This window comes from Bos indicus x Bos taurus, chromosome 5 (genome assembly GCF_003369695.1).
Source record: "Bos indicus x Bos taurus breed Angus x Brahman F1 hybrid chromosome 5, Bos_hybrid_MaternalHap_v2.0, whole genome shotgun sequence".
Lineage (NCBI taxonomy): Eukaryota > Metazoa > Chordata > Mammalia > Artiodactyla > Bovidae > Bos > Bos indicus x Bos taurus.
The window spans coordinates 90,685,932-90,712,928 of record NC_040080.1 but is presented as its reverse complement, the minus strand read 5'-3'; the positions used below and the strand labels follow the sequence as shown (position 1 = coordinate 90,712,928).

Genomic DNA, 26,997 nt, shown 5'->3' with positions numbered 1-26,997 from the left:
ATCAAGAGTGCTACTCTAGTGAATCTTACAAATGATAAGAAAGACAGTCTTACTGCTGATGTGAAGAAAATTTTAGTAGTATGGATAGAAGATCAAACCAGCCACAACATTCCCTTAATGGAAAGCCTTATCTAGATGAACGCCCTAATTCTCTTCAATTCTATGAAGGCTGAAAGAATTGAGGAAGCTGCAGAAGAACATTTAAAGCTAGTAGAGGTTGATTTATGATGTTTAAGGAAAGAAGCCTCTTCATTACATCAAATGCAAGGTGAAGCAGCAAGTGCTGATACAGAAGCTGTAGCAAGTTATCCAGATATAGCTAAAATAATGAAGGCGGGTACATTAAAAAAAGCAACAGTTAGAACTGGACATGGAACAACAGACTGGTTCCAAATAGGAAAAGGAGTACGTCAAGGCTGTATATTGTCACCCTGCTTATTTAACTTCTATGCAGAGTACATCATGAGAAACGCTGGGCTGGAAGAAGCACAAGCTGGAATCAAGATTTCCTGGAGAAATATCAATAACCTCAGATATGCAGATGACACCACCCTTATGGCAGAAAGTGAAGAGGAACTAAAAAGCCTCTTGATGAAAGTGAAAGAGGAGAGTGAAAAAGTTGTGTTAAAGTTCAACATTCAGAAAACTAAGATCATGGCATCTGGTCCCATCACTTCATGGCAAGTAGATGGGGAAACAGTGTCAGACTTTATTTTGGGGGGCTCCAAAATCACTGCAGATGGTGATTGCAGCCATGAAATTAAGAGACACTTACTCCTTAGAAGGAAAGTTATGACCAACCTAGATAGCATATTGAAAAGCAGAGACGTTACTTTGCCAACAAAGGTCCATCTAGTCAAGGCTATGGTTTTTCCAGTGGTCATGTATGGATGTGAGAGTTGGACTGTGAAGAAAGCTGAGCGCTGAAGAATTGATGCTTTTGAACTGTGGTGTTGGAGAAGACTCTTGAGAGTCCCTTGGACTGCAAGGAGATCCAACCAGTCCATCCTAAAGGAGATCAGTCCTGGGTGTTCATTGGAAGGACTGATGCTAAAGCTGAAACTCCAGTACTTTGGCCACCTCATGCGAAGAGTTGACTCATTGGAAAAGACTCTGATGCTGGGAGGGATTGGGGGCAGGAGGAGAAGGGGACGACAGAGGATGAGATGGCTGAATGGCATCACTGACTCGATGGACATGAGTTTGAGTGAACTCCAGGAGTTGGTGATGGACAGGGAGGCCTGGCATGCTGCAGTCCATGGGGTCGCAAAGAGTCGGACACGACTGAGCGACTGAACTGAACTGAACTGACACTAAAAAAAAAACATATTTTCAATATATATAAAACAGTCTATATGGGAAGAATATGCCATCTAGGATTTTCATAGCTACAGAGGATTAGTCAATGCCTGGTTTCAAGGATTCAGAGCTTCAGACAGGCTGACTTCCTTGGTAGAGACTAATGCAGCTGGTGACCTTTATTTGAAGCCAACGCTCATTAACCACTTCAAAAATCCTTTGGCTTTTCAGAATTATGCTAATTCCACTCTCCCTATGTTCTATCAATGAAACAACAAAGCTTAGATGACAGCACAACTGTTGACAACACGGTCTACTAAATATTTTTCTGAGCAGAATGTTGAGCATTCTGCTCAGAAGAAAAGATTATTTTTATAAAAGATTATTAAAATATTACTCCTCATTGACAATGCGCCTGGTCACCCAAGAGCTCTAATGAAGATGCAGAATGATTTTATGATGTTTTCATGCCTGCCAACACAGTATTCACTCTGCAACCCACGGATCAAGGAGTAATTCTACCTTTCAAGATATTTAAGTCTTATTATACATTTCATAAGGTTATACAGTAGCTGCCATAGATAATGATTTCTTTGATGGATCTGGGCAAAGTCAATTGAAAACCTTCTGGAAAGCATTCACCTTTCTAGATACCATTAAGGTCACTCATAGGATTCGCCTGGCAGTCCAGTGGTTAAGAATCCACCTTGCAATGCAGGGGACGCAGCTTTGATCCCTGGTCAGGGAACTAAGATCCCACTGCAGAGCAACTGAGCCTGCGTATCGCCACTATTGAGCCCACGTGTCACAACTAGAGAGTCCATACACTAGCAAAGATCCTGCCTGCTGCAACTAAGATTCAATGCAAGCAAAATAAATATTTTGTTTAAAAGATCATTCATGATTCATAGAAAGAAGGCAAAATATCAACATGAACCGGAGTTGAGAAGATGATTCCAGCCTTCATGGATGACTTTGAGGTGTTCAAGACTTCAGAGGAAGAAGTAACTGCAGATGTGGCGGGAATAGCAAGAGAACTAGAATTAAAAGTGGAGCCTAGTGATGTGACTGGATTGCTGGAATCTCATGATGAAACTTGAACAGATGAGGAGCTGCATTATGGATGAGCAAAGAAAGTGCTTTCCTGAGATGGAATCTATTTCTGATGAAGGTGCTGACAAGATTGCTGAAATAACAACAAAGGATGTAGAATATTACATAAACTTCATTCATAAAGTAGTAGTAGGGTTTGAGAGGACTGACTCCAATTTAAAAAAAAATTCTACTGTGGGTAAAATGCTACCAAATAGCATTGCACACTACAGAGAAATCATCCATAAAAGACATCCATAAAAGGACAAGTCAATGATATGGCAAACTTCATTGTTGTCTTATGTTAAGAAATCGCCAGGGCTTCCCTGATAGTTCGGTGGTAAAGAATCCACCTGCCAATGCAAGAAACATGGGTTTGATCCTTGATCCAGTAAGTCCCACGTTCCTTGCAGCAACTAAGCCCATACACCACAACTATTGAGCCTGTGCTCTAGAGTCTGGGAGCTGCAACTACTGAGCACACATGCTGCAGCTACTGCAGGCTGCAAGCTCCAGAGCCCATGCTCAGGGACAAAGGAAGCCGCTGCAGTGAGAAACCCACGCACTCCAGCTAGAGAGCAGCCCCCGTTGCTGCAACTAGAGAAAAGCCCACGCAGCAACGGAGACTCAACACGCCATAAATAAATAAATAAAATTATTTAAAAAAAAGAAATCACCAAAGCCACCCAAATCTTCAGCAGCTACTACCTAATCAGTCAGCAGTCATCAGCTCTGAGGCAAAACTCTCCCAGCTCAGATGTTGGTTAGCACTCTTTAGCAATAAACTTTTTATTTATTAAAAACAGAAATATAGTTAATTCAAAATGTTGCATTAATTGTAGAGTGATTCAGTTATACATATATATATGTGTGTGTGTGTATATATATATATATATTCTTTTTCAGATTCTTTTCCATTATAGGTTATTACAAGAAACTGAGTATAGTTTCCTGTGCTGTACAGGTCCTTGTTTACCTGTTTCATAAATAGTAATGTGTGTAGTTCAGTTCAGTCACTCAGTCATGCTCGAGTCTTTGTGACCCCATGAACTGCAGCACTCCAGGCTCCCCTGTCCATCACCAACTCCCAGAGCTTACTCTAACTCATGTCCATTGAGTTGGTTATGCCATCCAACCATCTCATCTTCTGTCATCTCCTTCTCCTCCTGCCTTCAATCTTTCCCAGCATCAGGGTCTTTACAAATGAGTCAGTTCTTTGCATCGGGTGGCCAAAGTATTGGAGTTTCAGCTTCAGCATCAGTCCTTCCAATGAATATTCAGGACTGATTTCCTTTAGAATGGACTGGTTGGATCTCCTTGCTGTCCAAGGGACTCTCAAGAGTCTTCCCCAACACCACAGTTCAAAAGCATCAGTTCTTTGGTGCTCAGCTTTCTTTTTAGTTCAACCCTCACATTCACACATGACTACTGGAAAAACCATAGCTTTGACTAGATGGACCTTTGTTGGCAAATGTGTGTATGTGTATATATGTGTAAATGTGTATATGTTAATCCCAAACTCCTAATTTATCTCCCCCACCCCCTGGTTACCCTTTTAGTAGCCATAAGTTTATTTTCTATGTCTGTGAGTCTATTTCTGTTTTGTAAATAAGTATATTTGTATCTGTTTTCTTTTTTTGGCCTTCTCTGACTAGGAGTCTAATCCATGCCCTTTGTAGTAGAAGCACAGAATCCTAATCACTGGACTACCAGGAAATTCCCTGTATTATTTTTTTAGATTCCAAATATAAATGATGTCATATGATATTTATCTCTCTGTGTCTGACTTATTTCACTTAATATGATAATCTCTATCTAGGTCCATCCAAATGCTGCAAATGGCATTTCATTTTTTATGGCTGGGTAATATTCATATATATATGTGTATATATATATATATATATACACACACACCCCACATCTTTATCCATTCATCTGTTAATGAACATTTAGGTTGCTTCCGTGTCTTGGTTACTACAAACAGTGCTGCTATAAACACTGGGTGCATGTATCTTTTCAAATTAGAGTTTTCTCTGGATATATGCCCAGGAGTGGGATTGTAGGATCATGTGGTAACTCTTTCTAGTTTTTTAAGAAAACTCCATATTGTTCTCCATAATGCCTATAGCGTCTATACCAATTTACATCCCTATTGACAGTGTAGGAGGGTAGTAATAGTTTTATATCCAAATCTTAGTCATATTTTCTCTTTAATGTCAGGAAGAGCTTGGTTCAAATTTCTAGTTCTGAACGTCTCTAAGATTTTAATGTGCTGACTCAAATTTGTAAAACTGATGATGTAATGATATATACTTCAAAGAATGATTGTGATGGTTAAATGAAATAATATATTTTAAACTATTAAAATGTTTTATTTAACATAAATTTTAAAATAGAAACATCTCCAGCACAATGATTGATGCATAGTAGATGCTCAGTAAATGTTAAAGCACCTTCCTTTGAATCATAATTCTATATCAAATACTATAAAATATTTATTAGAATGAGGGCAGTATTTTACCAATATAAGTACAATTTGCTAAAAGAGTGGGAACAAGCGGTAGAAAGAAATGAACAAAAGTGTTTCTAGATAGAAAATTTTAAATAATGAGACACCTCAGTGGTTGCTATTGGAGTGGGTGATTAGATATTGAATTATATTTTAAAACACATAAACAATAAAATTTCTAAGTTTGAAATGAAACTGCAAACTTTTCCAAGTAGGGACATATAATTTCAATAAGGAAAAACTATGGGAAAAGTCTAAAAGACTGTGTGAATAGAGAGAAAAATGGCAGGAAAGATTTGACATGGAAAATAAGACTTATTGGGAAGATTTAATACATAGCATAGTGATTATAGTCAACAACACTGTATTTATGGGGACTTCCCTGGTGGTCCAGTGTTTAAGAATCCACCTTCCAATGCAGGGAACACAGGTTCAATCCCTGGTCCACGAACTAAGATTCCACTTGCAGAGGGAAAACTAAGCCAGTGCTCCGCAACTAGAGAATCTCATGCTTTGCAACCAAGAACCCATGTACTGCAATGAAGAGCCAGTGCAGCAAAAAAAACAAAACAAAACTATGCTTGTAGACTTCAAAGTTGCTAAGAGACCAGATCTTAATTTTTCTTATCACAGGAAAGAAATGATGATTATGTGATTAGCTAACACTACAGTGGTAATCATATTGCAGTATATAAATGTATCATCAAATCAACACATTATACACCTTAAACTTAGTTTAAATTTATATCTCAATTTTATATAAATATAAAATACCTCAATTATAAATATACACAGTCACTTATATCTCAAATACATATGAAATATGGTTATTAGAATGCTACCCAACTGGTTAATTGAGAACACCTTTATTTATAGGAATGGATGTGATAGGAATTTGGTAACACATGGAGAAATGATGCAGGAGATGCATGTGTATGATTCCATGTGATTAAAAACACATGTAATCACAGGGAACTATGCTTATATCTTGCAATAACCTATAACGGAAAAGAATCAGAAAGAGACTGTACATACATTTATAATATTTATACTATTTATACACATGTATATTTATAAATAACTGAATCACTTTGCTGTGACACAACATTGTAGATCAACTATACTTTTCAATAAGAAAACTGGAAAAAAACACATGTAATAAATATGATCATAGAAGTAGAAAAATAAAAATCACCTATGGAATATGAAAAAAAATGCTAAGGCTATTGGAAAATTAATTTTAAATGAAATAACTTAGAAAGCTAATATATTTATTAAATGACCCATATATACAGTACATTCTATGCTATTAATTATAACCCATAAAGGAGACCTAAACATTATTCCCTTCTCCCCACAATCTCTCTATATATGTATATGTGTTGCACTAAGTCGCTTCAGTCATTTCTGGCCTGACTCTTCCCTACCCGCCAGGCTCCTCTGTCCATGGGATTCTCTAGGCAAGAACACTGGAGTGGGTTGCCATGCCCTCCTCCAGAGGCTCTTCCCCTCCCAGGGACTGAGCATGCATCTCCTGCAGCTCCTGCTTGCAAGCAGATTCTTTACCACTGAGCCACTGGGGAAGCCCCTCTATATATGAAAAACACATTTATTTAGAAAAACATCTTCAGTGTGTTCTCATTGCCTACCTTCCCCTAAATCCAAACTCCACAACATACCTTTTTTTTAAAGCCTTTCATAAACCAGCTGTTTCAGTCTTATCCCCCAATATGTATCCTTTCACGTATCTGCGGTTTAAAAAGTTCCATACTATTCACCACTCCCAAAATATAACTTTCATTGTTTTGCCGGTATTTATAGTATTCCCTCAATCTGGAATTCTTCATCCCCTTTTTCTCAGACTTTAGTGGCTGTAAGGTTTACCTAAGATTTTGTTTAAATACAGATCCTGAAGCCTACCACCAAGCTTTTTTATTCAAAAGGTCTGGGGAGGTACCCTGGAATCTGCATATTCAACGAGTACCACTCTCCCTCCTCCCCACAAGATGAATCAGTCCAGGTGATTAGGGTCCACACTTGGAGAAGTATTGTTATTGTGGGAAGAAAGATCTGGGTTTGCTTCCCAAATCTGTTATTAATTAATTATGTGACTTTTGAAAACTTGTTCAGATTCCTTTTCCTCTCCTGTAGAATGGGGATGGCAAAAAAACTATCTAGGCCCAAATGTTGTGGCACAAAAAGCAGAGAGTACTACATCCTCCGGATCGTATTTAGCATTTTCCTATGGAGCCTTCTTTATTCCTCTTGTTAGAATTAATTATGTTTTCCTTTTTGCTCAAACAGATCAACTGCTATTTAGCATTTATTTCATTCTCTCTCTGACACGGTTAATTTTTATGAGTCTTCTAACCTGGCTTGTAAGTGCTTTGAAGGCAAGGACAGTCTTTTTCAAGGTATTAAATACCTTCTATATGTCTTATATATATCACTACTAAAATATTACTGTATTTTAAGAGAAGGCAATGCCAACCCACTCTAGTACTCTTGCCTGGAAAATCCCATGGACAGATTTTCCATCCTGGTAGGCTACAGTCCCTGGGGTCACAAAGAGTTGGACATGACTGAGCAACTTCACTTTCTTTAAAAAATAATAAGCAATACTACTGTAACACTAAAAACTCTGTGCGGAGTTAAATAAAAATTTGACAGTCATATAGAGTTTTGAAAGTTTAGTCATATAGGGAACTAGATGATGGTCACATTAAGCAAGCCTGCCACCCCTCTACCATCTCTACTTACTAAGGATGAGGTGAGAATGGAAAGTAACTGAGGCCAGGTTTGCTGAGTTAGTGTCAGTAATTTTATCAACCTAATTCTTGTTAATTTTTCCAAGAAACAACATAATTAAACGATTACAAGCCATCCAGATTACTGGAAGAAGTTATGAGACCCAGAACCTCTACATAATGCTGAAGAGAATTGATGATTATCAAAAAAAGATAATGCAGATCTGGACAGAGAAGCAGAATTCTCTAGAGCAGAAACGGAATCAGTGCCTAAGGAAAATGATGTACTTATTCAGCCAGGTAATCTGTTTTCTATTTCTTCTCCCCAGTCTGTTGTAAGAAAAGTGAAAGGGGCAGGTTTTGAAAATATTAATAACAATTCCCTAGAGATACCAGGTATATTAGTTCCCTGTGCTGCTGTTAACATATTACAAATTTCATGGCTTAAAAACAACAGAAATGTATTCTCTTACATTTTGGTTCCTTCCAGATGCTCTGAGGGAGAAATTTGTTCCAAGCTTCTCTTCTAGACTCTGGTGGCTATAGACAATCCTTGGCATTCCTTGGCTTGTCGTTGCATAACTCCAGTCTCTGCCTCTGTCTTTTCCGTGGCCTTCTGCCCAGTGTGTTTTTTGTTCTTTCCTATTATAAAGCCAATGTATCATTGGATTTAGGACCCATCTGATTAAACCAGGATGATCTCATCTTGAGATCCTTAACTTAATTATATCTATTGATGGTGGTGTTTAGTTGCTCAGTCATGTCAACTCTTATGCAACCCTATGGACTATAGCTTGCCAGGCTCCTCTGTCCATGGGATTTCCCAGGAAAGCATACTGGAGTGGATGGCCATTTCTTACTCCAGGGGATCTACCCAACCCAGGGACTGAACTCACATCTCTTGCATCTCCTGCACTGGCAGGCAGATTCTTTACCACTGTGCCACCTGGAAGCCTGTAAGAATGGGAGAGACTTCCAGAAATGCTCAGCTCCTTCCTAGTCAACCCACATTTACCAGCCTCTAGATATGAAAACTCTTGAAGTCATTGCTCTCCAAATGATTCTTGGTGTTTACTTCTTTCCTCAAAACTATTAGAAAGCAAGTTTTAATATCAAGCATTTACAAAAAAGGAGATAAGAGTTAATTAACTTGCTTACAGAGTACCAGGCACAGAAGATCCTGTTAAACTCTGACATTCACCCAGTGTGAATGGGCGCATTCATTCTGATAACCGTCAGTATTGCTTTTGGAAGTGATAGTGACCTTCCAAAGTTACAGAGCTGAGATTAGAGTTCTTTGCTCTGGAATTACATGCTGCCCTTACTTTCTCCAACATGCAGCTCTGGAATGTTTTTGGAGTTCTAGGAATATTTTCTATTTATACATCATTCTGTTTCACTAAAGTAATTAATTAATAAGATTAGCTTACTTGCTACTCTAGAAGGTACAGAGAAACTTCTCATTATAGACATGCATGTTGTGAATTTTTTATAAGTTACTTTTTTTTTTGGTCGTGCCACACAGCCTGCAGGATATGTTTCTCAACCAGGGATTGAACCCAGGCCTGGAATGAAAGCCTAGAATTCTAACCACTAGGCAATCAAGGAACTCTCCAGAAATTACATTATAAGTTACAATATATAAATATTAAAACTCTCTCACCTTAAAAATGAATATTTTTGACAATTGTGGGTTTGGAAAGTATGACCAATGTAGATGGAGTAAGTGAATTGGCAACGTCATGAGCTGTCTAACAGGAATGACGATGTCTAGGGCATTTCAAAAGATGAATAAAGGTCTGGGGTCAGAAAAGCTAGAATCTAGATAATGAAGTAGGTATGAAGGTATTAAGAAAGGAGAGGGAAAAACAAAAGGAATAAAAGGGTAGAAATGCATAAATACCTTACACTGAATCAGAATGGTGGTCAAGAAGTTGGTTCTGCTACCAGATTGGCTTTACTACATACTAGCTAAGAGACCTTGGGCAAGCCACTTAAATTTTCTGAGCTTCATATTCCCATATGTAAGGCAAGGATAATAATAGCACCTATCTCATAAGACTGTAAATATTAAATGAAAGTGAAGTTGCTCAGTCGTGTCCGACTCTTTTCGACCCTATGGACTGTAGCCCCACAGGCTCCTCCGTCCATGGGATTTTCCAGGTAAGAATACTGGAGTGGGTTGTCACTTCCTTCTCCAGGGGATCTTCCTGACCCAGGGATCAAACTCAGGTCTCCCACACTGCAGGCAAGTTAACATATAGAAAGATCTGACAGTTAATGTTAGCTATCATTACATTTGCACAGTGCTTCTTCACAATTTGTGAAGTTTTCCAAACATATTATACAACTCTCACAACAACCTTGTATTATTATTCTTGTTTTAGAAATGAGAAGAAAGAAGTGCTGATAAAATTGGCAACTAACCCAAAGTCACAAAGCTAGGAAATGAGAGAACTAAAACTAGAACTTAAAGCAGGACCAGGGTCTTTATATATTAATAGCCGCTAACTCTGAAACTGTGTGTTGGAGGTGAGTACAGATTGAGGAGTGGTTGGAGGAAGGGAGAAAAGGCATGGAGAAAGAGAATTTGGAAGAGGAAATATGTCATAGTTTAGCTAGGGCCAGATCAGAAGATCATCCTAAAGACTTCAGCCCTTTCTTTTCATGATTTCCTTTTTCTGACTTATTTATTTTAGCTTCAAGAGACATATAAATTGAATCTCGATCAACCTATCCCTTTGGTCATTGAAAAAAAGCAAAAACCTGCCTCTACCAAATCTGTTCAACAGCCATGCCCAAAGCTACTGAAAGAAGACAACAGGAAGTATAACATTCTCAATAAATTTAGGTGTGTGGTAGGAAAGAGTTACGTTAAACTTTCTTTGGATAATAAATGGAACCTAATACTTTTTTTTTCTGCCCAAGAGATTCCCCTTCTCCACAATTATGATACGGTGCAATGGATAATGGTGGTGCAAGTATTAATCTTCTTAGCTAGTCTGCAAAAGGCTTATTTCTACTTAAAAATTTAACATCTAGTTTTGAGTTCCTTTTAAAAATGAAGTTGATTCTTCGTTAGTAAGAAACAAATTATTTCAATATACACAATAAAGAAACTTAGAAACATTTTCTTAAAAAAAAAAAGGTAGAAACTTTGGGAAAGAAAAAGATTGTTGTGGAGGTAGGGCAATAGCCTGAATATGGAATGTATACTCCATGAAGCTAAGAAAGTTGTTTAAAATGTATTAGTAGATAAAGTCATGGAAAGGCAACTTTCAAGGGAAAAAAAAGCTATTTCTGCAAATTCTACTATTATAATCCATCTCTTAGTTGAAGTGATCATAAGTAAAGTTCCTCAGTGCCAGGGGGAGCTCTATAGGACAGGGTGGTGGTGAAGAGAAGGAAGGGTAGTAGGAATTACATCTTGAATGACTTTGGAGCTCAGGAGAGTTTGACGCTTAAGGAGTGCTCTCTGATTCTCTAGAAAAGACGACCAACTGCAAGCCATCTGGAATGCAGATCTATCCACTTCGAGTTACCCAATAACAGAGAAGACATCAATGCATCCATTCTGGGCCCAGCTGGGTGGGTACCCAGATATTCCTATGCTGCTTCAGTTAGATGTTCAGTCAGCCTTCATAAGATCTCTTACATGTATTCAATCAAGGTAAGTTAAGGACTGGGAGAACTCTGATAATTGGGCCTTTGGTCACATACCTTTTGTTTCCTTAACTTGACTTACAGCACCAGGGAGTTACCAAAAGTAGGTTCTTGGTGTGACGTCAAACTCACACCAGTTATAAAAAAGTACCCATAAATTCAGCCTTAGTCTTTTGGTGGTTCTTTTCATGGGCCTATTGGAATAATATAAACAAACAGGCAAAAAACAGTTATAATATGGCAAAACTTAATCTAACACTAGAAAGGTCCATTTTTGAATTCCACTTAGGGATTTATTATTGAAAATACCAGAAAGACCACTGTAAAATGCTTTGCTCACTTCATGCTTCAGCAACATGACCTTAAATTCAATTGTCATATCTAGGCCCAATCTGAAGTAAATTCAGGGCTTATATCCCAGGATACACTGAAGACACTTGGAAACAATAGGTAAGGTGGTCATGTGGTTCCATGTTTCCAAATTCTGTTAAACCAGATTTTAACCTATCATTGGAAATCATCCCGTGGAACTAAAGAGTTTTAGAGTCTGCATTAGCTCTTTCAGGAAAGAGAATTATTTAATGTTCTAAACTAAGAATTTAGAAAACTGAACTTTGTAACCTGAAAGAATTTGTGGCAGCAGTCTCATTTATTCTCGTGAAATCCAAGTCCTGGGGTAAGAAGAAACAGCATTAACTCATAAATTTGTTTAGATGCTAGATACCATGAAATAAGACACTTAAAATTTTACTATAATAAAGTAAAATAATAGCAAAAATATTATGTAATCTTGTTGCTGCTGTTCAGTCACTAAGTTGTGTCTGACTCTCTGCAACCTCACAGACTGTAGCACACCAGTCTCCTCTGTCCTCCTATCTCCTGGAGTTTGCCCAAATTCATGTCCATTGAGTTGGTGATGCTCTCTAACCATCTCATCCTCTGCTGCCTCCTCTGCCTTTTGCCTTCAATCTTTCCCAGAATCAGGGTCTTTTCCAATGAGTTGGCTCTTTGCATCAGGTAGTCAAAGTATTGGAGCTTCAACTTCAGCATCAGTCCTTCCAATGAATATTCTGGGTTGATCTCCTTTAAGATTGACTGGTTTGATTTCCTTGAAGTCCGAGGGACCCTCAAGAGTCTTCTCCAGCACTACAATTTGAAAGCATCAGTTCTTCGGTGCTCAGCCTTCTTTATGGTCCAACTCTCACATCTATATATGATTACTGGAAAAATAATAGCTTTGACTATACACATCTTTGTTGGCAGTGATGCGTCTGCTTTTTTAATACACTGCACCTAGATTTGTCATAGTTTTCCTTCCATGGAGCAAGTGTCTTTTAACTTCATGTCTGCAGTCACCATCCACAGTGATTTTGGGGCCCAAGTAAATAAAATATGTCACTGTTTCCACTTTTTCTCCTTCTATTTACCATGAAGGGACAGAATCAGATGCCGTGATCTTAGTTTTTTGAATGTTGAATTTCAAATCATCTTTTTCACTCTCCTCTTTCACCCACATCAAGAAGCTCTTTAGTTTTTCTTCACTTTCTGCCAGTAGAGGGGTATCATCTATGTATCTGAGGTTGTTGATACTTCTCCTGGCAATCTTGATTCCAGTCTGTGAGTCATCCACCCCAGCATTTCACATGATCTACTCTGCATAATTCTGTATGTAAGTTAAATAAGCAAGGTGACAATATACAGCCTTGTCATACTCTTTTCCCAATTTTGAACCAGCCCATTGCTCCATGTCTGGGTTTGTTATTTCTTGACCCACATATAGGTTTCTGAGGAGACAAATAAGGTGGTCTGTTATTCCCATCTCTTTGGAAATTTTCCAGTTTGTTGTGATCCACACAGTCAAAGACTTTCATGTAGTCAATGAAGCAGAAGCAGATGTTTTTCTGGAATTCTTTTGCTTTCTCTATGATCCAATGAATGTTAGTAATTTGATCTCTGGTTCCTCTGCTTTTTCTAATCTCAGCTTGTACATCTGGAAGTTCTGGGTTCACGCCCTGCTGAAGCCTCGCTTGAAGTATTTTGAGCATAGTCTCACTAGTATCTTGTAATTAACACTATCCTTGCACCTACCATGTATTTTAATTACCTTATTACTTACCTTCCCTGATTTTAGACAATATATTTTAGGGAGGTTAGCTGCCTATTGTGTTCAACTGCTTCTGTTTTTGCTCTGCCTGCTTTACTTTCAAAAATATTTACTACTTACTATGTGCCAAGTACTGGGAGAAGGCAATGGCACCCCACTCCAGTACTCTTGCCTGGAAAATCCCATGGGCGGAGGAGCCTGGTAGGCTGCAGTCCATGGGGTCTCTAGGAGTCGGGCACGACTGAGCGACTTCACTTCCACTTTTCACTTTCATGCACTGGAGAAGGAAATGGCAACCCACTCCAGTGTTCTTGCCTGGAGAATCCCAGGGACGGGGGAGCCTGGTGGGCTGCCGTCTGTGGGGTCGCACAGAGTGGGACACGACTGACGCGACTTAGCAGCAGAAGCAGCAGCATGTGCCAGGTACTATAAATGAGGCACTGAGATACAATATGTGAGACAGTTTAAAGAGACCATGGATGCCAGGCAGAAGGAACAATATGTGAAAAAATTCAGGACCAATAACATATTGCCTCTTTTACTTTATCTCATAAATTTTTTAAATTAAAAATATATACAAACAGAAACCTCCCTATTCCCCCAGTACCCTTTCTTCCTGTTTCCAATAGGGGTGACTGGGATTAAAATTTCTCTTCCCGCCTTGATGTGTTATGTGATGCTTAGAGCTAGTGTCATCTTTGGCAACCCTGAGGTGATAACCATGGGACCAAAAAGACAACACACCAAGAATTATAGAGGAGGAAGATAAGTAAAACCCTATCTTTGAGGACATTAAGTTACTAGAACAGCCCTGAGTACACCTGCCTCTGGCCTTTTTATTAGGTGAGCAATGAATAACTCTTTCGTTTCAACCATCCTTAGTCAGGGATTCTGTTACTTACAGCTCAAAAACATTACTGACTTAATTAGTTTATATTTTTTCCCCCTGAGGAAAGCTTTTCCTGATCTTCCCTATTGCCATTATGTGCCATTTCCCCAAATTCCATAATATCCTAAGCTTATTACTCTATCATTGTGTTTACCACATGTATTATAATAATCTGTTTATGCGTCTGTCTCTTTGTATCCCAAGAGGTCTGACATTTTGACCCATTAGAAATATTCAAAAAAGTTCAATGTTGAATGAATGAATACATACATGTTTCTGTCTCCAAAGAGGTAACAGTCAAAGTAGAGGATGATAAGATACTGACGAATTACAAAAGATAACAACTATCAAAAGAACAATGTTTTTTTTATTTTAAGAAGTTTTCACATGTATAATATCATGTATGAAACGAGTCGCCAGTCCAGGTTCGATGCACAGTACTGGATGCTTAGGGCTGGTGCACTGGGACGACCCAGAGGGAGGGGAGGGGAGGGAGGAGGGTGGAGGGTTCAGGATGGGGAACGCGGGTATACCTGTGGCGGATTCATTTCGATATTTGGCAAAACTAATACAATATTGTAAAGTTTAAAAATAAAATAAAATTTAAAATTAAAAAAAAAAAAGAAGTTTTCATTTATTTATTTATTGGCCATGCTGCATGGCTTGTGGGATCTCAGTTCCCCCACCAGGAATTGAACCCAGGCCCCTAGCAGTGAAAGTGCCGAGTCCTAACCACTGGACCTCCAGGGAATTCCCAAAGGAACAGTTTCAACAATATATAATTTGAAATATTTTCATTTAAAAATTTCAAAAATATATAAAGCATAAGAAAGTATAACAAAGAAGATACGTCTACCATTCAGGGATAATACTGCTGCTAACATTTTGCTATATAAACTTCTTTTTGAAAAGGAAAGTTGTATTATTCTATTAAGGTATAATTTTTTTTTTTAACAAATGGGGTTAGGAGCCATTCGAAAATTACAGTCTTTAGTTAGCAGCACACAGACTCTAGGGAAAATGAAGCAAAAGAGTAAGCTAAGAAGACAATATAAGTAACAATGGCATTTTTATTTGATTCATTTAAATGCAAGCGGTACCAGTGCGTATGTACCCTACATTACAGTAATACCTATTAGAGTCCCAAATTTGAATGCAACTTTAAGAATTTTATCACATTTGCCTAAGAATGGTTTATACAGTCTGATGAGCACTTACTATGAGCTAATCCTAAAAACAAAAGTGAGACCTAGTTTAACCCAAACTTTGTTATATGAATGACTGAAGAGAATATTATTCCGGGTAATGATTTCTGTTTTGGGTTTCTTTGTTTATTTGTTTCCAGGAAATAATTTCTAACCACACTATGGGATGGTAAGATTTTATGATTCCAACTAAATACTGATTAGAAAACAGGGTTCACATTAAAAATAAAATTATAGCTTGCCTCAAGAACGTTAAATAAACCAGACTATCATTAATTAACTAAATAATTTCTATAAAAATATTTATTGAGGGCCTATTATTGCTAAGTACTAAGCAGAGGCCGGGGATGTGAGAATAAGTGAGACATAAGTTTCTATACTTTGGGGGTTTATATTCTAATGGGAGCTATAGAGAAGTAAATCAATAGTTCCAATACTGTATGATTAAGTGGTAAGTGATGGTGAAAGTGCTAAATGTTTTGGAAGTACAAAGAAGTATTCAACCCAGACAAAGATAAAATGCCAGAGACGTTGTCCTAAAGATACGGACAATTAAGCAAAGATTTAATATCAAGAAAAAGATGGGTGATAAGGGGAGGAGGACTGGCTGTGCTGGAGAAAAGGAATGAGGTCTTTTGAGGAAAATTGGTCAGCCTGGTGAGACTGTTGTGTACAAACTGAAAGTGGTAAGATTAGAGAGGTAAGTAGGGTCAGAGAAACCATGAAGGTGTTTGTAATCCATATTAGGCTCCCCAGACTTTATCTAGAGGGCTATTGAAGTTTTTTCAGTATTTATTATCAATATTTCAGATTGCCAGAAACATAGCAATATTAAATATCTGCATATGCAGAAATAAAATATGCTCTTTACAAAAGAAAGGAAAAACCCAAAAAGCAAAACTTAAAAATATAATACAAACACACATAAAAATGAATTTCTCCATTGTACCCCTAACCAATGACCTTTTTTTCCTTCATGTGCCAGAGAAACCATGATCCTGAATATGGTGTTAATATGTCTACACATTTGGCTTTGTACTTAAAAACATAAACACATAATTGACCAAGGTACCCAATTAAGTCTGCTGATTTTCTCTCCTAATTTCTGCTGTAACTTTTATTATTTCTTTTCTTCTGATTATTTTGGATTTTCTTTGCTCCTCATTTTTTAGTTTCCTAAGGTGGAAGCTTCTTTCCTAACATGTGCACCCAATGCTATAAATTTCTCTCTAAGCATTCTGTTTTGCTGCAGCTCAAAATATTTGATAAGTTTCTATTTTCATTTTAATTTAGTTCAAAATATTTTAAGATTTCTCTTGAAAAGTCTTCTTTAAAGAAAATCCATGTTATCCAGTATTCCTGTGTGCTATCTACTTTTTCATCAATGTCCTTAGCATATTAATCATAGTTAATTATGATTGTAATTATCTTAATTACAACATCACTACTGTACCTTACTCTGGTTCTGATGCTTGTTCAGCTTCTTCAAACTGTACTTTTGTAAGTTTTAAATTAAAATCCAGACATATATATTAGGTGAAAGGAATTCTGGCAAATAGGTGTCTAGTGGTATGGTAGTGAAGTACGGGAGAAGGGGAAACATTTTACAGCTCTGTGATTGGGTCTCATCTTTTGGAGAACCTGTACCTCTGGACTGTGAACTTTACCAATGCTTGCCAGTACCCCTGACCCGTAGCTCACCTTAGATGGGACAGGATGGCTAGAGCTGACTGGAGTTGGGTATTTCCTTCAAGCAGGTTAGGCCCTAATAAAACTCCAGCATGTTAGACTTTGGTAAATAGTTTCTCTTGAAGGTAGATTTGTTAAGAACAGAATGCTCTGCTCTACTTCAGAATGGTTACCTTCCCCAGTCCCCTGGAGTAAATGGGATTTTTCTCCAATCTTCACTGTGAGGACCTAGTAGAGTTTCTGGAGGTCCCTTTGATTAGGTCCCCTGGATTTTTTAGCTCTCAGACTTGTTTATACTGAGCCTCCAACCATTCATCAATTATAGTTTTAGGTTTTCTACCAGGCATTGGTTCCTGCAGAAGCTTCTGCTCATGAGCTTCTGATTTAGCTAAGCTGTAATTCTCTATCATCCGTCTCTCCAATTTGGGGGCAGTGGTTTGCCCTGTGACCTCACTTCTCTGAAGAATCAAAGAAGAGTTGCTGATTTTTCACTTTGTTCAACTTATGTGTTAAGACTGACAAAGTAACTTCTTGCATATATTTTTCAAAAAATTTCCATGCACTTAGTTTTGGTTGCAAAAATGGACTCATATCGGACACATCTTTTAACCTACTTTGTGTTTCATTTAACAGTAAATCTTTGAAATTTTTCTACATTAATATAGACTTACAGCATCATTTTTATTGTTTACATAATATTTATTATATAGATCTATCATAATTTATTGAACGGTTCTTCCACTGATAGAAATTTGGATCTTTTTCAACACTGCAAACAATGCTGCATCAAATATCCTTGTAGATGTTTGTATATTTATATGATGATTTCCCTATGAAAATTCCATAAAATAATTTTTTCCAATTACAAAGGTAATGAATGTTCATCATAAAAAATCTGGAAAACACCGAAAAGTCCATGCCTAGGAATAACAACCATTGTCAATATTCAGGCAATGTTCTAACTTTAGATGTAAGAATACTGTCTAATATAAACTACTGCCAAGTCCTGCTCTTCCTGATTTTATCCTGGGAGACATTCTGCCTTGTTAAGGTGACTTTTATATATATGGCTTACATATTAATTTTACTAGTTTAACTTTGTGAGTTCTGGAGGCCCTCAATTTCCCTATGAATCATCTGTATTCCCACAAATGTGTTCAAGAGCAACTTGTAATAAGATTTTTTTTGTCTTGTTTCCAGGTTTAAGAAGATTCCCAGGTGACTGGAAAATTAAATACAAGTATGTTGAAAGTAAATTTCAACATTTCAGTAAAATGCCTATTTTGCTGTCTTTCATGTATATACATTGCTTTGCCTATCCTATACTTTTATTTCTGCCTGTAGTTCTTCAGGCTAAACATCTTCATTTCCAGACTACTACCACTCAAGAAAGAATATCTTCTGCTCTACATTGCTGGAAACACAAAGGTTCAAGGTAGGCTTCAAGCTTTAAGGTGGGCTGTTACAAAATGATCCCTGCTGTAATGACAAAGTGGCACAGTATACCTCCCGTGCCACCCTAAGCCTAAATATACCTCAGAAATAAGAAACGAATGGGTAAAAAAAAAAAAAGAAAACGAAACCAGCAGATTTCCCTTGAGGGTCAAGAGATACTTAACGATTTGATAAAGAAGGGAAATAGAAGCCCTGGACAGAGGAGGGCCAGGCTTCCAACATGGAGAGTAGATTTGGGGAGAAATCTTGAGTTGGACTCTTTTCTATCCACCACTGCCCAGAGTAGATCACTACCTTTCCCATCAGCTCTCCTACAATACCAGAAAGTAGGTTCACAGGGGAACACTACTGGAGAGTTGGATTGAAAAAAATAACAGTAACTTCTGATTCAAGAGACAAGCATCTAAGGGTTTCCTCCTACCTTTCCTCATAGGCTTTCTCTTTATCCAGAGGGCTAGACAAATACATCCTTAGAAAAGAACAAAGCCTTGGGTATAGAGAAGTTCACCAAGGGGCAAAGCCCTCTGATGAGAGCAATACACATAAGGATATTCAAAGTTGGACTGTCTCACTCACCAGGAGTGGTATACCAGCTAAAGCCTAGGTTTTGACACTTCCCACCTCATTCTCCTTCTATTACCCACTGAGATAATGGATACTCATGAAAGAAAATGACCTCATAGGGAAAAATAACTAGACAATTGAGAAGAAAATAAATTAAATAACCTACTCTAGATGAAAGAATTACTAGAATACAAGTCAAAGACCATAAAGAAGGTTGAGTTTTGAAAAATTGATGCTTTTGAATTGTGGTGCTGGAGAAGACTCTTGAGAGACCCCTGATTAGCAAGATCAAACCAGTTAACCCCAAAGGAAGTTAGCCCTGAATACTCATTGGAAGTTCTGATGCTGAAGCTGAAGCTCTAATACTTTGGCCACCTGATGTGAAGAGCAGACTCATTGGTAAAGACCCTGATGCTGGGAAAGATTGAGGGCAAGAGGAGAAGTGGGCGACAGAGGATGAGATGGTTGGATGCCATCACCGACTCAATGGACATGAGTTTGAGCAAACTCAGGGAGATGGTAATGGACAGGGAAGCCTGGCATGCTGCAGGTCATGGGGTCGCAAAGAGTTGGACACAACTTAGCAACTGAACAACAACAATAAGCCAAAGAAATGTTCCCAAGAGGATATTGATAATGAAGCAGAAACAAACATTTATGAAGAACCAAGTAGGATTACTGACTATTCAATGCATAATTGAAATAAACTCACGAGATGATATAAACAGCAAAATGGACATAACCCAAGATCAGTCAAAAACCTTTTCTAGAAGACATTGAGAAGGAATAAGAGATTTAAAAGAATACAAAAATTAGTAAATATGAGGCTAGAGAAACTTCCCTGGTGGTCCAATGGTTAAGAATCTGCCTTCCAATGAGGGGAATGAGGGTTCAATCCCCGGTCAGGGAACTAAGATCCCACATGCTACATCGCAGCTAAGCCTGTGTGCTGCAACCAAGATCCTATGCAGCCAAATAAATAAATAAAAATACATTTAAAAAATGAATTTAGACATAGAAAAAAACAGCATTTATATAATAGGAGTCCTAACAGGAGAGAAAAAAATTATTGTAGGGAAGATGATATATTTTTTTAAAAAAGTGAGAACCTTCAAAGGAAGATTGATATTGCAAGGGTATATAGGGAGGATAAATCAGGCTGATATAGGAAAATTGAATACTTATTGATATTTTAATGAAATTTAAGAACTCCAAAGCAAAGAGAAAATTCTAAGCAAAGCAGCTTACCCACAAAGAAAATGAATCAGAATGATGTCAGACTTCTTAGGAGCAACAGTAAGGACAGGAAAATAATAAATATTTTTAAAATGTTAAAAACAGAAACTTTGAAGCTAAGTTATATTCAACTAAGCTACAGCTTACACATGCTGCTGCTACTGCTAAATCGCTTCAGTTGTGTCCGCCTCTGTGCGACCCCATAGATGGCAGCCCACCAGGCTCCCCCGTCCATGGGATTTTCCAGGCAAGAGTACTGGAGTGGGGTGCCATTGCCTTCTCCAGCTTATACATGAGGATATAACAAATATATTCCCAGACCTTCAAGGTCTCATCAGATTGTCATTAAGACCCCTTTTAAAGTATTCTTGAAGGAAGTAATCTATTGGATGAAAATTTTAGGAAATGTTATAAAATATAAGATAGTAGAAATGAGAAAATAATTTTGTAAAGCTTGTTGGTGTCTAAAAAACATAGTATATACACATATACATAAGCATTATACACACACACACACACACACACACACCAGATATAACAAAGTAGGGGGAGAGTGCAATATCCAGAGGTAGGTAAGAGTGTATATTAAGGTATTTGTCCTAGGACTTCCCTGGTGATCCAGTGGCTAAGATTCTGTGCTCCCAATGCAGGGGACCAGGGTTTGATCCCTGGTCAGGGAACTAGATCCCATCTGCCACAACTAAGAATCTGCATGGCACAATAAAGACCAAAGACCCTGCATGCCACAACTAAGAACCAGCACAGCCAAATAAATAAATGGATATTTTTTAAAAAGTATCTGTACCATTAAGGGTGAAGGCACAGATAGGTGTTGATAAGTTCAGTAAGTTGGAAAAGATAAATACAAGTAAGAGTCTTAACAAGTTAAAGATAACCAATGGAAGAACAAATATAAAATGTGTACTTTTCAAACCCATAGGAAAAAAACTGATTAATGTAAGGAAATAAGCAAGAAAAAATGAAAGAAAATTTAAACTAGGATGAAATAAAATATTCAACATAAAAATAATTTATTAGTTTAATTTACCAAGAAAAGATAGAATTTTCAGATTTAATTTAAAAATAAGATCTAGCAATATAATGTCTACAAGAGACACATTTAAAAGAAGGACAGGACAAAAGGAATCAAAAAAAGAGCAGATGTATGTATAACTGACTCACTTTGCTGTACAGCAAAAAACAGCACCACAATGTAGATCAACTAAACGCCATTAAAATTTTTAAAAAGGAGGACAGGACAAAGTTAAAACAAGGAAATAGAAAAAGACAAATATGTACACCCCACCCAACACCCGCCAAGGCAAAGCAGACATGTAATAACAGGCAAAAATAAAATTCAAGGCAAGAAGCATCACTGGGGCAAAGGGAAATAGTAGATAAAGAATATAAAGATAATATCATGCCCCTATGTTGTTAATAAAGATGATGATAACACTATAACCTCAAAATATGCAAAGCAATAACTGACCCCTTGCTCTTCCCTGATAATACTTCCTCACTTGCAACCCACTCAGATGATGTCTATTTTGTTTATTTACTTAAATTAATGAATTATTTTATATTTTTGGCTGCACTTGGTGTTCGTTGTTGCCCAGGCTTTCTCTAGTTTCTGTAAGCAGTGGCTCCTCTAGTTGTAGTGTTCCAGCTTCTCATTAAGGTGGCTTTTCTTGTTGTGGAGCACAGGCTCTAGGCGCTCTGGCTTCAGTAGCTGTGGCTCGGGGGGCTCAGTAATTGTGGCACATGAGCTCAATTGACCCAAGCATGTGGAATCTTCCCAGACCAGGGATTGAACCCACGTCTCCTGCACCAGCAGGCGGATTCTTAATTGAACCACCAGGGAAGTCCGTCAAATGTTGTCTCTTTTAACTCTCATCCCCCTTATTCACTTGGCCTGGTCCTAGTTTCTAATAAGATTCAACTTTAAATCTCTTGTCATTAGACTGAATACTGTCCATTGCTCTCTCTGTTAAAATCTTTTACCTCTTCCTTACTCACTGTAACTTGATCCAGTACTTCTGTCATATGTGTGTGTGTGTGTTCATTGCCCAATCGTGTCCGACTCTTTGCGATCCCACGGACTGTAGCCCATCAGGTTCCTCTGTCCATGGAAATGTCCAGGCAAGAATACTGAAGTGGGTTACCATTCTCTTCTTCAGGCGATCCCAACCCAGGGATCGAACTCGGGTCTCCTGCACTGCAGGTAGACTCTTTACCGAATGAGCCAGCAGTCATCACCAGCAATTTCAATATTCATATAGCTCTTTCCAACACCTGGCCTCACAATTCTTTGATCTATTCTTCTTCAGAGATATAACCCTTGATCCATTAATCATAACCTTGACTTTGCCATCACAAAAAAAGCAGGGGTGGGGGTAGGGGGAGGAAAACTGCAATCCTTCCACAGTCTCAGTTTCAAATAATTCATTCTCCAAATATCATCTCTTTCCAGCTTGTTCCTTCTAGTACCCCAACTCCAACAACCCTTTTGAACTCCACAGGGTCCTTTCCTTTATTGATTTAAGTACCTGCTTACTGTCTCTCATCCCTTCATGTCCTCACTTCCTTTGTAACCCAGCTAGAATTCCATAGTTGATCATTATAACCAGTTTCTGATATACGCTCTAAGCTTGAAATCACTTGTTTCTTTCTTGCTCTGAAATACTCCCTGGCTGATCACAGCTCAGCTTAAATTCAGTTTTCTCTGTCTATCTCATAACTGCACTCTGGAAGCTGAATGTGGCTTCAGGAAAACATTCAAACTTGCTGACTGATCTTACTTCAAATAAACATTAACCTCAAGTGGCCCATAATACTGCCTGGCAAATATACTGTATTTCTCTAATCCATTACTCTCACTGTCCTGGAAAAAATTCTGCATTTTCTCCTGTCCCTTCAGATCTCTGAGGCCTTCTCTTCCATCTTCCTTCTTGGCTAGTCATGTAGCTCCGTACTGCACTGAGAAAATGGAAGCAATCATTTTTAACTCAGATTATTAGCCACCTGTATGTACTTGCTCAGAGAAGGCAATGGCACCCCACTCCTGTACTCTTGCCTGGAAAATCCCATGGACTGAGGAGTGTGGTAGGCTGCAGTCCATGGGGTCGCTAGGAGTCAGACATGACTGAGCGATTTCACTTTCACTTTTCACTTTCATGCATTGGAGAAGGAAATGGCAACCCACTCCAGTGTTCTTGCCTGAAGAATCCCAGGGAAGGGGGAGCCTGATGGGCTGATGTCTACGGGGTCGCATAGAGTCGGACACAACTGAAGCGACTTAGCAGCAGCAGCAGCAGCTCCTGCATCTCCTGCCTTGGCAGGCAGATTCTCTACCACTGAGTCACCTGGGAAGCCCCATTATTAGCCACCATATCTCCCTAATTATCTAAATTTGTACTTGTATAGTCTTCTTTCTCTCTTGTTATCTGTGGATGAACTTAACTGTATGCTGCCTATTTACTGCCAGCTTCTCTGCTTGCACACTAGACCTCTTCTATTCAAGGACATCAGTTCAATAATTCTCCCATTTCTCTCAGTACCACTGACTTTTTCCTCTCTAACATGATGTTAATTTTCTTAACATTTAACTTAAAAACAAACAACTCTCTTAGATCCACCTCCTCTGCCAGTTATTGCTCCATTTCTCTCACTCTTTTCACAGAAAAATTCCTTTTAAAAACTGTGTAAACTCACTGTCTCAAATTTCTTTCCTCTCTTGAACCCACTCTAATCAGGTCTTTGCCCCAGTTCCATCTTCCAGCTTACTCCTAGCAAGGTCGCCAACAACCTCCAGATTGTTAAGTTTAAAGGTCATTTTACTTGGCCTTACTCTTGCCTGGCCTGTCAGCTACGTTTGAAAGTGCAATCACTCTTTTTCTTTGTAATTATCTTTTCCACGTGGCTCCAAGACGTCATGCTCTCCTGGTTTACCTCCTATCTTTCTGGCTATTTCTTCATCATTTTGCTGGTTCCTTTTCATCTCTCTGATGGCAAAATGTTGGGATAGTTCAAAGTTTACTCTTTGGACCTTTTTTCCTGCATACACTTCCTTGATAGTTTCAGTCAGTCTTATGGCTTTAAATACCAGTTTCAGTCAGTCTTATGGCTTTAAATACCATGTATATGCTGATGACTCCAAACTTATATCTCAGCTTTTATTTTGCTTCTGAACTTTGCCCCTGCATTCTAGTCCTGTATATCCAACTATCAACTTGATATTTTCACGTGGTTGAGCTCCTGATAGTCTGCCCACTCCTTAGACTTCGTCCCTGATACTTTTCACCTTGAATTTGTACCTTGAATATATCTATTTTGTTTCTGCATTCATATGTTTGATGTTTCTGTTCATATTTGCCTGAATCATCTACTTATATCTCCACTTCCAACTTGTCCATATTTTTTAAAGTGTATTTTATAAATAATATATTGCTAGACCTTAATTTACGTCCAGTCTAAGCTCCAATCTGAGTTTTTGTCTTATTTAACTCGTTAACATTTATTGTAACTTTAGTTGTATTAGAAATTATTTTTGCTGTTTTATTTACAAAAATGAGTAAGATGGACAACTCCCTAATGAGTTAATCAGCAAAAAATATGTGAATATTCAAATCACATAATAAAATCAAGGGAACCAGCTACAAATACAGCAGAGATTGAAAAGAGTATTATGGTGAATTATAGACTAATACACTAAAAAACTTACCTGCAGTATATGATTTTGTAAAATTATAAAATGCCAAATTGGCAAAAGAAATTAAAATATAAACAAACCAAATACCATAAATAAATTGAAAAGTAAGACCTTACTTACATGGTTATAGAGTGCGTTTCCAAGAATTCAAGGAACCAGCAATTCTTTTGTCAACTAAATTGCTCCAGAAAATAGGAATAGAGGGAAAAAATTTATTCCAAAATCAGACAGACAGTACAAGAAAAGAGAATCATAATCTATGTCACTAATGAAAATAGATTTTAAAATATATATATACAAATAAATATTATACAACTGAATTCAACAGTCAAGATGTTCTTCCAGGAAGGTAGCAGGTTAGTGGAACCAACTCATGTATATTAACCAGGGGAACAGGTACATAAAATAGGGTGGATGCAGATGAGAAGAAATGTATCAACAAAAGCAACAACCTAGTGTACATATAGTGCACAGATTTTAAACCATGAGAAGTGAAAAAAATGGAAGGATATTTGAAGCACAATATTATTTATGCATATTATTAATAAAAACAAATACACATTCTGGCATTCTGTGACTCTTCCCATGTGCTGTGCTGTGCTTAGCAGCTCAGTCATGACTGACCAACTCTTTTTGGACTGTAGCCCACCAGTCTCCTCTGTCCACAGAGATTCTCCAGGCAAGAATACTGAGTGGGTTGCCATGCCCTCATCCAGGGGGTCTTCCTAACCCAGGGATTGAACCCAGGTCTCCCTCATTGCAGGTGGATTCTTTACCATTTGAGTGACCAGGGAAACACAAGAATACTTGGGGGGAGGGGGTTAGCCTATCCCTTCTCCAGGGGGATCTTCCCGACCCAGGAATCAAACCGTGGTCACTTGCATTGCAGGTGGGTTCTTTAACCAGCTGAGCTACCAAGGAAACCCACAACTCCTCCCATACCTCTTCCAAAAAACTGTAGGGAGCAAAAAGAAAAACAGATAAAAATTCCTACTACTGGGGCTTGCCTGGTGGCTCAGTGGTAAAGTATCCGCCTGCCAGTGCAAGAGACATAGGTTCAACCCCGGATCTGGGAAGATCCCACATGCCTCAGAGCAACTAAGCCTGTGTGCCACAACTATTGAGTCTGGGAACTCTAGAACCCAGGAACCGCAACTACGGAGCCCACGTGCTGCAACTACTGAAACCCGTGTGCCCTGGAGTCCGTGCTCCTCAATAAGAGAAACCACTGCAATGAGAAGCCCATGCACCACAACTAGAGATTATCCCTCACTCTCCACAACTGGAGAAAAGCCCAAATAGAAATGAAGACCCAGCACAGCCAAAAATAAATAAAACTTCCTACAACTGATACTAAATACAGGGGAAAAAAAATCCTACAATCTCCAATTTATATGCAGGTTGAGGAAAATACAGAAGAGACCATCTGGAACCCCTACAAGTTTATCTGTGGTCACAAAATCTGTTTGAAAGAGTAAGGGAATATGGAGGGTCTTGGTGATGGTATAACCCTGTAACATCAAGGATTCATGTCCAAGGAGGAAATAACCCAAACTTTATTGGGAACAGCTGAGATCTGGTCTGAAAAATGGCAGATCAGCACTGGCAAGAGAAGTCAAAACATAGGAATCAGTTCACATGCCACAACTAAATAAAGATCCTGCACTTCACAGCAAAGATCAAAGATCCCACATTTGGGCAACCCAGAGCAGTCAAATAAATAAAAATAAATGTGAAAATATATATGGCTCAGAAAATTCACAGGAACAAAGATGGTAGTCTTGAGAAGGGCCCTTGGAAGAGGCACTTTGGAAAGTGCACTTTGGAAGAGAAGTAC

General features: G+C 38.2%; 1 protein-coding gene across 1 annotated transcript in view; it reads left to right on the top strand.

Moving 5' to 3' along the window:
- FAM186A (family with sequence similarity 186 member A) overlaps positions 1-26,997 on the top strand; it is a 129,086-nt gene that overhangs the window by 65,720 nt on the left and 36,369 nt on the right. Inside the window, exons 9-11 of the mRNA XM_027543493.1 lie at positions 7,755-7,947; positions 10,347-10,498; positions 11,135-11,317. Of these exons, the coding sequence (XP_027399294.1) occupies positions 7,755-7,947; positions 10,347-10,498; positions 11,135-11,317 (528 nt within the window). The remainder of the gene's footprint in view (positions 1-7,754; positions 7,948-10,346; positions 10,499-11,134; positions 11,318-26,997) is intronic.